Source organism: Bufo gargarizans, chromosome 5 (genome assembly GCF_014858855.1).
Source record: "Bufo gargarizans isolate SCDJY-AF-19 chromosome 5, ASM1485885v1, whole genome shotgun sequence".
Taxonomy (NCBI): domain Eukaryota; kingdom Metazoa; phylum Chordata; class Amphibia; order Anura; family Bufonidae; genus Bufo; species Bufo gargarizans.
In genome coordinates, this window is record NC_058084.1 from 311,132,448 (window position 1) to 311,146,420 (window position 13,973).

At 41.5% G+C, this 13,973-nt stretch overlaps 1 protein-coding gene across 3 annotated transcripts in view; it reads left to right on the top strand.

The window, feature by feature from the left end:
- The window catches only part of GMDS (GDP-mannose 4,6-dehydratase), a 481,024-nt gene that overhangs the window by 61,043 nt on the left and 406,008 nt on the right, over nucleotides 1-13,973 (top strand). For all 3 annotated transcript variants that reach the window (XM_044293287.1, XM_044293288.1, XM_044293286.1), the window contains one exon: nucleotides 527-571. In XM_044293287.1, coding sequence (XP_044149222.1) covers nucleotides 527-571 — 45 coding nt within the window. The remainder of the gene's footprint in view (nucleotides 1-526; nucleotides 572-13,973) is intronic.

The following is a 13,973-nucleotide window of genomic DNA, read 5'->3' on the forward strand; positions in this document are numbered from 1 at the left end:
GAATGAGATTGTAGGGTGCCTACGTCTTCACATGGCAGACAGGGGCTAATGAAGGACCCCAGGTCTGCCTTGTATTTAAGCCCTATTGTGCTGTGCCAGAGATTCACCCTAATAGAGTGCCTGTCAGTAATACGGTGCCTACGATGGAAGAATTGCATGTCGGTGTCCCTTTGTGGAATCCATAAATGGTTAAAAAAATAAAAATAAAGTTTTATAAAAAAAAATAATATGGAAAACATTTAAAAATTGGCTATGGGAGTTTATATTTTAGCTTGGGCAGCTCTGATCAGTAAAACCAGAATCTGGTTTCTGTAGAGCTGTCAAATATGCCATCCCTGGAGAACATTGCCTCTGACTGTCCGCGGCTCAGCATGTGGCCAAACATTTGAGTTGGCAAAGCGTGTGTGCACCTTCCTGCAGTATGATTTCTATATCACTGTGTTACATAATATCAGCTCCCATATGGTGGCTGTGCACGTTTCTCACATACTTTAATCTTTTTTTTTTTTTTTTTCTTTTTTCCTAGGATGGCTCTTATTTGGCGGAGTTTCTACTGGAAAAGGGCTACGAGGTAAGTGACTAAGAGTTAGCACAGGCTGATGAAATCACTAGCATGCAGCAGCCTACAGCGCTTCCTCTGTTGCTGTCCTTTCTCTGTGTTTTCCATTCCAAGTCCAGATAACAAATCAAAGCTTCCAAAAAGAATGTGCAACATGGCCTGTAATCGCGCCAACTTATTGTACTATTTATCAGAGAGGGTCCGCTAGTGGATTCCCTTGTCTCCTCAGGGTATTACTGCGGCGTACATTTCCCGCAAGGTCAGATAAGCAGCAACCTGCACAGGCCAGAGCTGTAAAAAAAATTACGGAATAATTTATGATGTAATCCAGCACATAAAAAAACACGTTCCCAATGAAGTCACTTTAATTTGAAAGTTGCACTAAGCAATAAAACGTTTTAAATGCAGAGCAGACTCATTGGAAGTAAAGTGCTATGTGTGTGTGTATAAGGGGAGATGGGGAAAGAACAGCAAAACTGCAGCTGAGTTTTTACGTTATAAATTTTGCATCGTTCATTTTTCCTCATGAATAACATAATATCTTTATTCTCTAGGTCAGTACGATTACAGCGATACCAAATACATATAGTTTTTTCTAAGTTTTACAACTTTTCTACGTTTTACTACTTTTGTGCAATAAAAACACTCTTTTATAAAAAAAAAAAAAAAGTATTTTTGCATCACCACATCCCAAGACCCAAAACTTTTTTTTTTTTTTTTTATTTCTATGGAGTTGTCTGAGGGCTTGATTTTTGCAGGGCAACTTGTAGTTTGGTGTCATTTTGGGGCAAATAACATTTTTTGATCGCTTTTTATTACGTTTTTTTTCTGTGGCGACTAAGAATAAATTAGCAATTTAGTCTTTTTTTTTTTTCTACAGTGTTCACTATATTTTACATGATATTTGTGTAGTACGGGTCGTTACGGACGCGACAATGCCAAACGTGGGAGAGGCGCAGCCTGCTGGGGAACACTCAAGGCAGACTTGGGGCCTACACCAGGTCCAAGCCTGCTATTCACACATTGGCACCCGACAAGCGCATTTGCAAGGTGCCAATGGGAGACATATAGAGTCCGCTCCCTCCGACACCGCTTACATGTGGTGGGCGCCATTGCCCACGTTATGTAAAGTGGTAAACGGCTCGGATCAGCACTCCTGCCTGTCCGGGCTGTTCGAGCAGGAGTGCGGCTCTCATGTGAGAGCAGAGCCCCCGCTCTGCGCCGTAAAGAAAAGGTGGCGGCCCGGCCTAAGGCCCCTTAGTGACTGCCGTGAAAAGGCGTATTGGTGGTCACTAAGGGGTTCGTACAGAAGACCCCAGGCTGTATTATACAGTTGGCACCTGCCATGTAAGGAGCGAGCTTAGAAAGTGAGCCTGCAGTGTAAAATCCCTTTATGATTATGCAATTGGGGTGATTATGCATTAATGGATTTAATGTTGTGTGCATGTACGTTTATGCATGTATGTACCCGCTTTGCAGAGAAAAATGAGCCTCCAGGAGCAACGGGGATGTTGCCGTTAATCCTAGACGCTCAGCTCTCTCTGCAATTGTCACGCCCTCTGCACTCTGATTGACGGGGACAGGCATAATGATGTTCTCATTGCTTGGCCCTGTCAATTTAAAGTGCAGAGGGAGCAGCCATTGTGGAGAGATCAGAGTCTCTAGAGGCTCATTAGCATAAATTAAGACTGCATTTTTCTCAGCAATGTGGGCACATACAGACATTGGACCAACACACATGCTTTCAGTTCCCAAGTGCACATGCAAAAGGTCAGCTAGTTTCATAGGTGTAGATTTGCTGACAGATGCCCTTTAACTAAATGCAAAGTGAATGAACAAAAGAGAAATCTAAACTAAATCAATATTTGGTGTGACCACCCTTTTGGACAGGAACTCAGCAGGGAGGGGTCATAAATATATTGAACCTCCACCTGTCACACCGTTCCTTCTGCAGTGGTCATGCCCCCTACACCTCCCCTGTCCATTTGAAGCCTTTTTTCCGTAGATGATGGCTAACAAGCGCTCCTATGATCACTGCATCTTGCTGTGTAATACTGCTGCTTATTGCCCGATGAATGAGCATCGATCATCAGGCAATCCAAATCTTTTGACATGTAAAAAAAATTGTTTGTAGGCAGCACTATACAGCATAGGGACAAGCAATGGCATAGCTATCGCTCCTCCCCATTTTGTGGAGGAGATCGCTGGCTATAATAGCATCGGTCTCCTCCGCTAGTGAGCAGGCGGTTGCCGGGAGGGACCGCTTCCCTTCCAACAATAGTCTGCCATATCGGGCTGTGTAATACAGCCTTTAGTTAGGTAGAGCAAAACCCTGTGAAACAATACAGAGGAAAGCATGCGTGGTTCGGTTAGCAAACACAGCAGAACGCTGATGAAAACCGGAAGTAAGTAAACATTGGAAAGAAAGTGCTGAAGTAAAAAACAAACAAACAAAAAAACTGATTTATGTGGCAAAAATATAGGGGCACATTTAAGAATACTGGCTTTTTAGACGCGCAGGCCTCTCCGTAACTTTGATGGATCTTCCTAGCTGTCTTACATTTAGGCTCAATTCAGACATCCGTCGAATGGGTCCGCATCCATTACGAAAGTATCCGGAACGGGTGCGGACCCCTTCATTCTCTATTGGGCCGGAAGAAATTCAGAGAGCACACTATGGGCCAGATATATCATTAGGCAAAGTCACTTTTGTGGAGTGGAAAAGTCGCAAAAAAGTCCCAAAGGCTAAAACTGCGCACAAATTTGCGACTTTTTTCTGCTCTGCACTATGCTCGCCAGTTTTCTGAAAGTGGGCGTGTTTTCGTATGTAAATGAATCTCTAGACAGATTTACTATTGGGACTTTTTTAAAAAGTCGCAAAAAAGTCGCAACTTCACTCCAGTGAGGATCATGCTTATCTTATGAGACTTTTTAATAGAACATGCGACTTTTTCATAAAAACTTGCGACTTTTGAAAAGCTGCTTACTGACGGATAAACTGCTACCGTCTAACCACATTTATTACAGTCTTAAAGGGGCGATCATAAATCTGACTTGGCTAAAACTGACTTTAGCCATATGTGAAAGTGGAGTGAGCTGTCAGAGTCATGATAAATCTGGCCCACTGTGCTCTCCGCATCCTCCTTTCCGGAGCGCGGCCCCGATCTTCCGGTCCGCAGCTCCGCCAGAAAATAGAGCATGTTATATTCTTGTCGGCAATTGCGGACAAGAATAGGCATTTCTATGGAGGTGCCGGCCAGGTGTATTGCGGATCCGCAATTTGCAGATCCGCAATGCACTATGGACGTCTGAATGGAGCCTTAGACATTTTTCTAAAATAGGCGTAGAAAGAGGTGAATGAGGTGGACCTGCCAGTTTTTCCCCGCCCACAACTTTAGAACTGCTGTGAGTGGGGTGAAGTCGCAGATAGCTGCACAATTTACAGTTGCGCCACCATATTGGCCTTAAATTTAGCCTAATTTAGATGTATTTCAGCTTAGTCAATGACATCCATAGTGTTTGGATTACTCTAGGCAAAAAAAATAAAAAATCATCAGGAGTCTGGAGAGCTCCTTTAAGGGTGGTGGTGTTCATAGTCTTTTTCAAATATATATATATATTTTTTTCTGTGTTTTTTTTTTTTTTTTTTTTAGGCAGCAAATGCCGGCTTCATATCTTATTTGGAAGTCTATGGGGATTAGACTTATTTGGAAGTCATAGCATTGAATAGTATTGCATTTTTGTACCATAGACATACACTTTTTCCCCCACCTTTTTTGCCCTGTGTGAAAACCAAGTACCAATGTGTATTGCTTTTTATCACATTTTGCATGACTTTTCTTAAATTTCTTATTTGCATACTGCTTTGCAGATGAAATGACAGTACAATGGTAGAAGGGGGGGGGGGGGGAGATGGTAGTATGCAGATGTCCTGTGAAACATATACTAAAAGGGCAATCTTATGCCACAAAGAATCCTGTGGATACCTCACATTGGATGCATTTATTTTGCTAACCAAACCCCTAATCATGTTGCACCCTTATTCTGACGCTGGTCTCAATGACATTTTTTCAAACTATAAACATTTTTAAAGAGCCACTGTATTTTCATACAATTTCATTTCATTTAATAGAGGATGATGTAACTAGCAAATTGACCACTAGGGGTCTCACTTCCACCAAACTGTCAGGCAAGATCTGTCCCTGGTAACAGAGGAGATTTAGAAGTTGGCTGAGAGGAAGTGGGGGAGTGTCAGAGCTAGCTGAGTTTGTGAGCCTGATAAAAATAACTGCTTCTAAACATCACATGAGTGTCCTGCTTTTCTGTAAGTGTGCGTTATCCCTCCTTATCAGCTTTTTGAGCTGTGTGAAAGAAAACAAACATGGTGTGAAGTAAGTTCAGTGAGGTCACTGCATACAGCGCTAGCAGAAGGGAGACACCCCATGCTTATAAGAGAAATGCATCTAGCTGTACTGATGAAAAAGGGATTAATATGGCTGACAGTGACTTTAGGGAAGCCCAAACATAACTTCTTCACAGTTATGATTTTACAAAGAAGCACATCCATTATGCAGATTTTTTTTTTTTTAACTCGGGTATGCTTTCAGTGGTGGTATTATATGAGCACCTAATTGCTATATCCAGACCTCAGTGTAAAGAGTGTCCAGAAACTGCATTCAAGTCCTCTTTTTATTTATACCTATTATGTTGGCTAAACAATAGTTGCACGAAGGTTTACTGCCATTTAATATGCACCAGAGGTGGTGGTAGGGTTTTCTGGGTTTAAGGTTTGTAGTGAAACAGACAGGCTCACATTTTAAGAATCTGCAGATCTATACCCCATTTAGATTCAGCACTGCCACTTTGGTTATCCCCACCAGGCTTTGTTTACCTGGCTTCAGCAACAGGTGACAACTGCATCCAGTTACAGCAGTAACTGAAGACCTATAGATGACACTAATAGGGAGTAGAAGGATCATTTTGCCTGTTTGTGACACATGCTGTGAGAGGGGAAGGGAAGCTGCAAGTGAATGAGAGACACTGATTGGTCAGAGCACAATTTTAACATAAAGAGCTTGTACACTCTACACAGTTAGAAACAAGGAAGGAGGAAAAAAAATCTAAATATGCAGGTTATGTGTTTTCATCAAAATAACTGCATCAAAAACAAAAAAAACTAAAAACTAAAACCGAAGCAAAAACTGAATGTGACAACACCCTATATGCTCAATTTCTGACTACATCTACAGTAATACACATTTATAGCTGCCTGAAGAGGGATTATCTTTTTATAATGGCAGATACTCCTTAAAGGGGTATTCCCATCACAGAAAATCAGGGCATATCGCTAGGTCCTACCTGTGGGACCAGCACCTACACTGAGAATGGAGCGGGGAGAGTGGTGGCTGGAGGACGCCGGGTTTCCTGGGGTCCGGCCACCACCAAGCGCTCTCCCCATACAAGTGAATAGGAGCGCACCGTGCAGCCACCGCTCCCATTCAATTCTATGGGGCTGATGGAAATGGCCGCGTCAGTGCTCGGCTAATTTACGCAGCCCTATAGAAATTAATGGAGGGCGGCTGCGCATGCGCAGTGCCGCCTCTGCTACCCTCCCCGTTCAGTTCTTTATGTAGGTGTTGGTCCCAGAGGTGGGACCTGCACCTGTCAGACAATGGGGTCATTTTCGAGCGATATGTCCCCATTGTCTGTGATGGAAATGCCCGTTTAAATCAAGGACTGATTGACTTTAGGAGACAGATTAACCAGCCCATATTTAACTTATTTATAAACATTAATAGAAAACAGTCCTAAGGGTTGAAGGAAAACATTACTTTTGACTAGCATTTTAACATATTTTACAGTTTAGCTATACATTAAAAATGAAAGTGTTAATATAGATGACCCATCCCTGGGCTAGATCATAGAAAATAAATTCCCCAAAAAACACATTATCACCTTTTTTCTTAATGATTTTATTACAGTTTAACCAATGCAAAAGGGAAAGTACGTGAGGACGGAAAGGGGAGTAAGAGAAAGACTTATTTATCACTTTTATTCACTTTTTTGGGGGGACAAGATGACAAAAACAATGGCGAATTGCTTGTTTTTCATTTTTTTTTTTTTTCCATTACGGCGTTTACTGTACGGTCCAATCACAGGGAAGAGCGTCAGTCAGGGAGAAAAAAAAAAAACTCCCCTTCTCCCCCATTGAGAAACAGGGCCGTCTCCTCCTCCCTGTACCAATGCTATTCATTTCCATACCAGGCGGGAAAAGTAAAAGGGGGCACAGTGGGGGAACGGAGAGCCGGACAGAAGGTCCTCTTTAAGGTGCATTCAGATGCACCAATAATTGGGCAGATTATGGGGACAATCTGTCTGAACGTGCCGCCAATCGCCTGATCTTCATGACAATCGGCCGCTGCATCAAACCGTGTAAACCCCACTTTACATGATGTTTTATTGGTAGTTCAGATTGAAAAGTAAATTTAGAGACAGTTGGAGCTACCTTCTTAGGTGCCATATCTGACAGCGCAGTGGAGCTGAACTGCTCTGTGGTCCAAGCGAAACAAGCTGAATTGTCAAGTATTGAAAAAGGGGCTACATTTTTTTGAATGCCGGACTCGTAATAAAGTAAAAAAAAAAAAAAAAAAAAAGTAAGACAATTTGGGAAGTTGTACAACTTTTTTAATTTAAAGTTCTTCTGTAAAATTGCCTAAAAGTCTGAATTTCACTTACAATTGAAAAGCAAATAAATAAGTGGCTGAACTGTAACCTTGGGTTTCTCCAGCAAATATAGGGTTATCCAGGGCAGCCAGCTCTGTTGTTCACCAGTATGCTAGCTTCTGTTTAGGATCAGATATTAGGAGTCTTAGTGGCTGGGAAAGTACAAAATCGCTACTTTTGGCAACGATGACTGTTCATTTGAGGTTGAAGCAGAGATAAAGTTGTGCAAGCTGATGGATTTGTCTCCTGGACAATTAAATATTCCCATCTGGATTGAGGGCAGGGGGACACTAATCTGTTCTGTAAAGATAAATTAGGTGTTCTTACTAAAATTGGGTACTATGGTGTCAAAATAGGGGTAATATTTCAACTCCAATAAAATATATGTTAGAAAAGTACATTTTTCAGCCAGTTATTTGTCTTGCTTCACAGGGACACATTTACATTGCGCCCGGCATAGTTTGTGTTTCCATCCGTGGTTTGTTTGGGCTGTCGTTTTTTCCTGTCCATTTCTTTTATTGAACAGTTCTGAGCACACTTATTATAATGCTGCAGCATCACCGCAGAAGATGGGCGCCATTACTACGCCAAATAGATGAGTCCCAATTGATAAGGAAAAGAGCCCTTGCTCTGCAGCCTGTTCCTCTTATTGAAGGACTTGCAGCAGTATCCTCAGTGAAAGTAAAATGCCAATTAGTTGCTATGAAAGAGTTAACCCTCTAAAGGCTAAGTATATTTTTGTTTGGAGGTAAAATTGGGAAAAAAAAAAACAGGAGGAAAGGATAACAAAAAAAGGTACCGTATATGGGTGGCAACCACCTTTACAGACACAGGTCCAAATGTCTTTGATAATCCAAATAATATAGATCCAGGCAGCTCTCCAATATGGATAATTTTATTAACCCAGTGCAACATTTCAGCTGAAAGTGAGAAAAGTTCAATTTGAGCTAAAACATCACATTGGGCTAATAAAAGGATCTGTATTGGAGAGTTGCCTGGATCTATATAACTTGTTTAGAGGTACATATTCAGAGAGCCCATAAACACTCATGTAAATTTAAATGATCAATTTGATAAGAATTTAGGTTAAAGACATGTTTGAGATCTCAGGAGTGCAGAGATGAGGGCTACGGGTTGAGCCGTCAGACAGCTCCAGTGGATATCACTGCAAAGGGACAGAGCAGCCTGCAATATACCGGAATATATGGAGGCTGCAGAAGACAAACATGTGTAAATGTTTACTAAAGCCCAAAGTAAGTACATGACATTAATAAAAAAAATGGATTTAACGGTGTCCATAGCCTTTAAGGATGATTGGGTTTGAGAAAATGATGTCCTTTTATCACAGACCACTGTTTAGGTAGGGCAGCTTTCAATACCACAACAGGTAGAAATTGAACATAAAAGTTTATGATCACATTCAGCCGTTTCACCAGTTTTGTCATGGTGGTAATTGCGGGATTTTATTAAAATGCCCTCCATAGCTTATAGGGTATGTTCTAATTGATTTATTTTTATTTAATTTTTTTTGCTTTAAAAAATAAAATAAAATCAGTTAAAAGATAACATAATAAGCCTTATCAGTCTTTTCACCTTTTAGCCCCATAGTCTTCTATACCGCAAACTATGGCACTGAAAACCAAATGTAAACACCGCTATGCGGTTTACATGTGCTGTTGTGAGGCAGGTCTAGGAATATATCCTTAAAATGCTTTATGCAGTAAACCACAGAAGCAATTGCAGAATAAAACCTTGACAAAATTCTTTTTTTTTTGTATGGTGCTCCCATAGAGGAGAATGGAGACATGGCCATGCGCTCCCCATTCACTTCTATCGAAGTTCCGAAAATAGCGGAGCATGCTCGTTTAGCTGTTTTTAAAACGCATATAAAAGTGAATGGGGAGCACCCTGCGCATGTGTGGTGCTCTCTTTCACTTTCGGGGCCTTGTTCTGGAGTTAGGAACGGGTCCCAGACATAGGACCGGCACTTATCTGACATTGGTGGCAAAACTTACTGGTATTTCGCCAACTTCTGAGATGACATATTAAAAGTGTTCTTCTAGAAGTTTCTTTTTTATTATAATGTTGTTCCTGCAAATTTAAAAAAACAAAAAAATAACAACCCTTTAAGCTTATGTTCATATTGCATTTTAAAGTGTAACTGTCATTTCAGTTCATTTTTAATATTGGATACGGACAGTTATTTTAACCACTTCTGGACCACCTGTTGACTATATATACATCTGGTTGGTCCGCATTTCTGAGGTTTAGGAACATCCTTGTAGACTTAACAGCTCCACGCTAATCATGCAGCTGTGAGAGAAGGACGACTGCTGTCAGTGATAACTGGGTGCCTCAAAGAGTAATCAGAGAGCACTTTTTTTTTTTTTTTTTTTTTTTAAACCTTTCCTACTTTATTAATTACTACATACACATTGTTCATTGAGAGCTGTGTATTCAGATCTGGAAGCAGCAGTGCCGTTTTCTGCTTTGGGCCCAAGCATGTGATCTCTGGGTAATATGCACAAGCTGCTGGATCTTAGCAGACCCAGATCAGCTCTGCAGTGAGGTTTAACAGCATAATAACAACCTCAGGGGGTTAAGTTGGCTCCAGTTACAGGAGAAATAATAAATAAAAAATATATAATGTTAAATAACCCCCAAAAGTCTTGCATGACCCTAAAGGGAACACACAATGTAATGTAAATAAAGGAAAAATACTAAATAAATGAATAAAAAACACCACCACATGCCACACTGCAGCTTCTAGCCACTCCCTGGTGACCATAAGCTATATATTCCAATATATGAAAATGACCATTACGGAACGGGGACATAATTTAAAAATATACTTTAGTTGAACTTTGTGCTATTAAAAAATAAAATAAAATTAATAACAGACTTATTTTTTTATGCCAAGGAAAAAATAAAACCAAAAGTATTATTAAAATAAAAATGACAAAGAAATAAAGCTCGATGTATCACCTAAAAAATTTAGTTATGGCTTATAAAAATGTGTGCGCTAAAAAAATGCTAGAATACATCTTGTCAGAAAGGAGGAAAAATGGCTGTGTTGAACTGGTTTTTTATATGCTTTATTAGTAAAAAAGTGTTTTTCAACTATAAAGCAGCATTTAAAGAGCCTGTAGTGTTGCTACAGAGAGTACATTTTCAGTGTTCTGCTGAGTCTTGAAGATTACTGTGGAACGTACATCGGTCTGCCTCTTATCTCACTACCACAGCCCCTAGATCCCTGTAGGATCTCTATGATCCCTGCCTGTCTGACTTGGTGCTTCTGCTTACTGTTGGCAGCGCTGCCAATTTAGCTCTATTCCCTGCACTTCTCTGTTAGTTACTGAGCACAGGTAAGGGAGAGGAGAATGGGACTGCCTATGCTTAGTACTGACGGTAAATGTACTATGTTCATGTATAACTACTGGCTTTGCTAAACACTGACATTCCCATACTCCTCCCTCTTCTCTGCGCTCATAATTAACAAAAAAAGGCACAGAGCTAAATGAGCAGAGCTGCCAACGGTGGCAACAAGTCATATAGACAAGCATACAAACGGTGATCGTTAGGGCAAATCTAGGAAGCCAGAGGCTGAGTTAGTGAGATAAGAGGCAGGCTGAGAACCATGCCTCTGTGTGTTCCATTCATTAGACACTGACAATGGACTCTCCTTAGCAACGCTGTATACGCGCTGTTTTCTAGTAAAAAGGATATGTTTCGCCAATAAAGTATATTACAAAATTTCTTCACGTCTCTGCCCCTTACACTATGTTAAAAATAAACTAAAACGCCAGTTACAATTTAAGTTGGCTAATTGCAGATGGTGTTTATTTATTTTTACTATAAAAGTGCAACTTTTAAGGCTTTGAGGTTCCAGCCTTAGAAAGGAAAATACCTGCTCCCAGGCCCCCCCCCCCCGTATCTGTCACCTGTCATATTTGGACCACCATGCACGTAAAATCCCAAATATCCTTTAAATAATACCCATTTGTTGATGATGACTTCTTTGAGTTGTCTTGAAACAGTTAACTTGTCTGTGTCAAGGCGTGAAGATCATCTTATCTCACATTCTTAACCAGATTATCCCTTTTGCACACATTTTGGCTTGTCATAATGTTTATATTACACCTGTATTAGCAGCAGACAACCCCAGCTTTCATCAGTCCTTACATTAATACTTGTTGTCACAGATTAAGCAGTTGACAAGTTTTTCTTTCTCCATGTACATTCCTTCAAAAGAGAGAGAGAACAAAACAGGAGGGAAAGAATGTGATGGCTACCACACTACGCTGCTGTGAGCATGATGTGCTGCAGTGCCAGCCTACCAGCAGAGTGGTTTTTCCTGCTGTCAACTCTAGCTGATGTCTTTCATCACATTGCAGGGGGATGATACACACTGTCAGTCCATGGGCTGCTCAGGACGTGATTGCCGAATGTCTAACACAAAATCCAGTCATGAGGAGATGAGAACACTTAATCGGGGCTTTTGAAAGGAAAAATAGATGTTTCCAACAGCCAAACTTTCCTTAGTTATTCCCTGTCTGAGTCTATTGCACCTACAGTATATTCATTGTGTACTATTCTTCATAGCAATGGGTAACATTTATGTGATATGATATTTGTGATTAATGGGTTATTGTCTCCTTATTGACATTAATTCATCTCCAGTGTATATGTTCAGTTAGATAGTTATTATTCTATACCCTTAAAGGGGTTGTCTCACTTCAGTAAGTGGCATTGATCCTGTAGAGAAAGTCAATGCAAGGCACTTACTAATGTATTGTGATTGTCCATATTGCCTCCCTTCTTGGCTTGGATTAATTTTTTCATCACATTATTCACTGCCCGTTTCGATGGTTACGACCACCCTGCAATACAACAACAGCAGTAGTCATGCTTGACCACTATAGATAAAGGCACCTGCCTATGCGCACTTCTGCAGTCCCAAACGCCCGATAGGCCGTGCAAGAAAGGCCACTGCTGATGGATTGCAGGGTGGTCATAACCCCTGGACACGAGAAGTGTATCATATGATGTAAAAATGTATCCAGCCAGCAAAGTAGGCAATATGGGCAATCACAATACGTTAGTAAGTGCCTTGTATTTCTCTACATGATGCATGCCATTTGCTGAATTGAGACAACCCCTTTAACACATAGTTTTTACTAGTATAACTACCTGCAATGGCCATCAGAACATTGTACAAGCATGCTGAACATGCCTTTGTCATTTGTCTGTTTTGCAAATGTCCAGAAAAAGCACTTTTAATCCTATGAAAAACAGCTCCCAAGTGCCCAGCTGGGCAGGCTTGGCTATTCACAGTTCCTAGGCCTGTTGCCGTTCCTTGCTGTCTGCTCCTCCCTTAAGCCCCCAAGGTTTCCTCCCCTGCCATTCCAATGATGCAGCACTTTCCTGCTGTGTGCTCCTCCTCTAAGCTCCCAAGGTTTCCTCCCCTCTCCCCTGACATCCCAATGATGCAGCACTTTCCTGCTGTGTGCTCCTCCTCTAAGCTCCCAAGGTTTCCTCCCCTCTCCCCTGACATCCCAATGATGCAGCACTTTCCTGCTGTGTGCTGCTCCTCTAAGCTCCCAAGGTTTCCTCCCCTCTCCCCTGACATCCCAATGATGCAGCACTTTCCTGCTGTGTGCTGCTCCTCTAAGCTCCTGAGGTTTCCTCCCCTCTCCCCTGACATCCCAATGATGCAGCACTTTCCTGCTGTGTGCTCCTCCTCTAAGCTCCCAAGGTTTCTTCCCCTCTCCCCTGACATCCCAATGATGCAGCACTTTCCTGCTGTGTGCTGCTCCTCTAAGCTCCCAAGGTTTCCTCCCCTCTCCCCTGACATCCCAATGATGCAGCACTTTCCTGCTGTGTGCTGCTCCTCTAAGCTCCTGAGGTTTCCTCCCCTCTCCCCTGACATCCCAATGATGCAGCACTTTCCTGCTGTGTGCTCCTCCTCTAAGCTCCCGAGGTTTCCTCCCCTCTCCCCTGACATCCCAATGATGCAGCACTTTCCTGCTGTGTGCTCCTCCCTTAGGCCCCTTTCAGACGAGAGAGTGTCGCGCTCCAGACTCGCATCATAGCACCCTTCCTGCACTTTCAGCACTGCCGGTGTGGCATTGCATTATATTGATTTATGATGCTATGTAACCCTTAGAGGTCTGGAATGTACTGGATAACACTGACACATAATGCTGTCAGTGTTAACCAATACATTCCAGAACTGTAAGGGTTACATATAGGGATGAGCAAATTGACTTTGAATGAAACATCCGAAGTAGATTCGCATAATACTTTGAATACTGTACGGAGCGAGCGCTCTGTACAGTTTCAGAATGTATTGGTTCCTATGAGCCGAAGTTATTACTTCGCGAAGTCTCACGAGACGTTGCATAATAACTTCATAAATCAATTTCTACTGTTAAAAAACAGTGGTACCTTGGAACTGAACCAGAGTTCGGGAAATTATTTTTTTTACAGTAGAAATTGATTTATGAAGTTATCATGCAACCTCTTGCAGAACTTTGCGAAGTAATAACTTTGGCTCATAGACGCCAATACATTTTAATACTGTACGGAGCGCTCGCTCCGTACAGTATTCAAACAAAGTATTATGTTAATCGACTTAAAATGTTTTATCCGAAGTCGATTCACTCATCCCTAGTTACATAGCATCATAAAT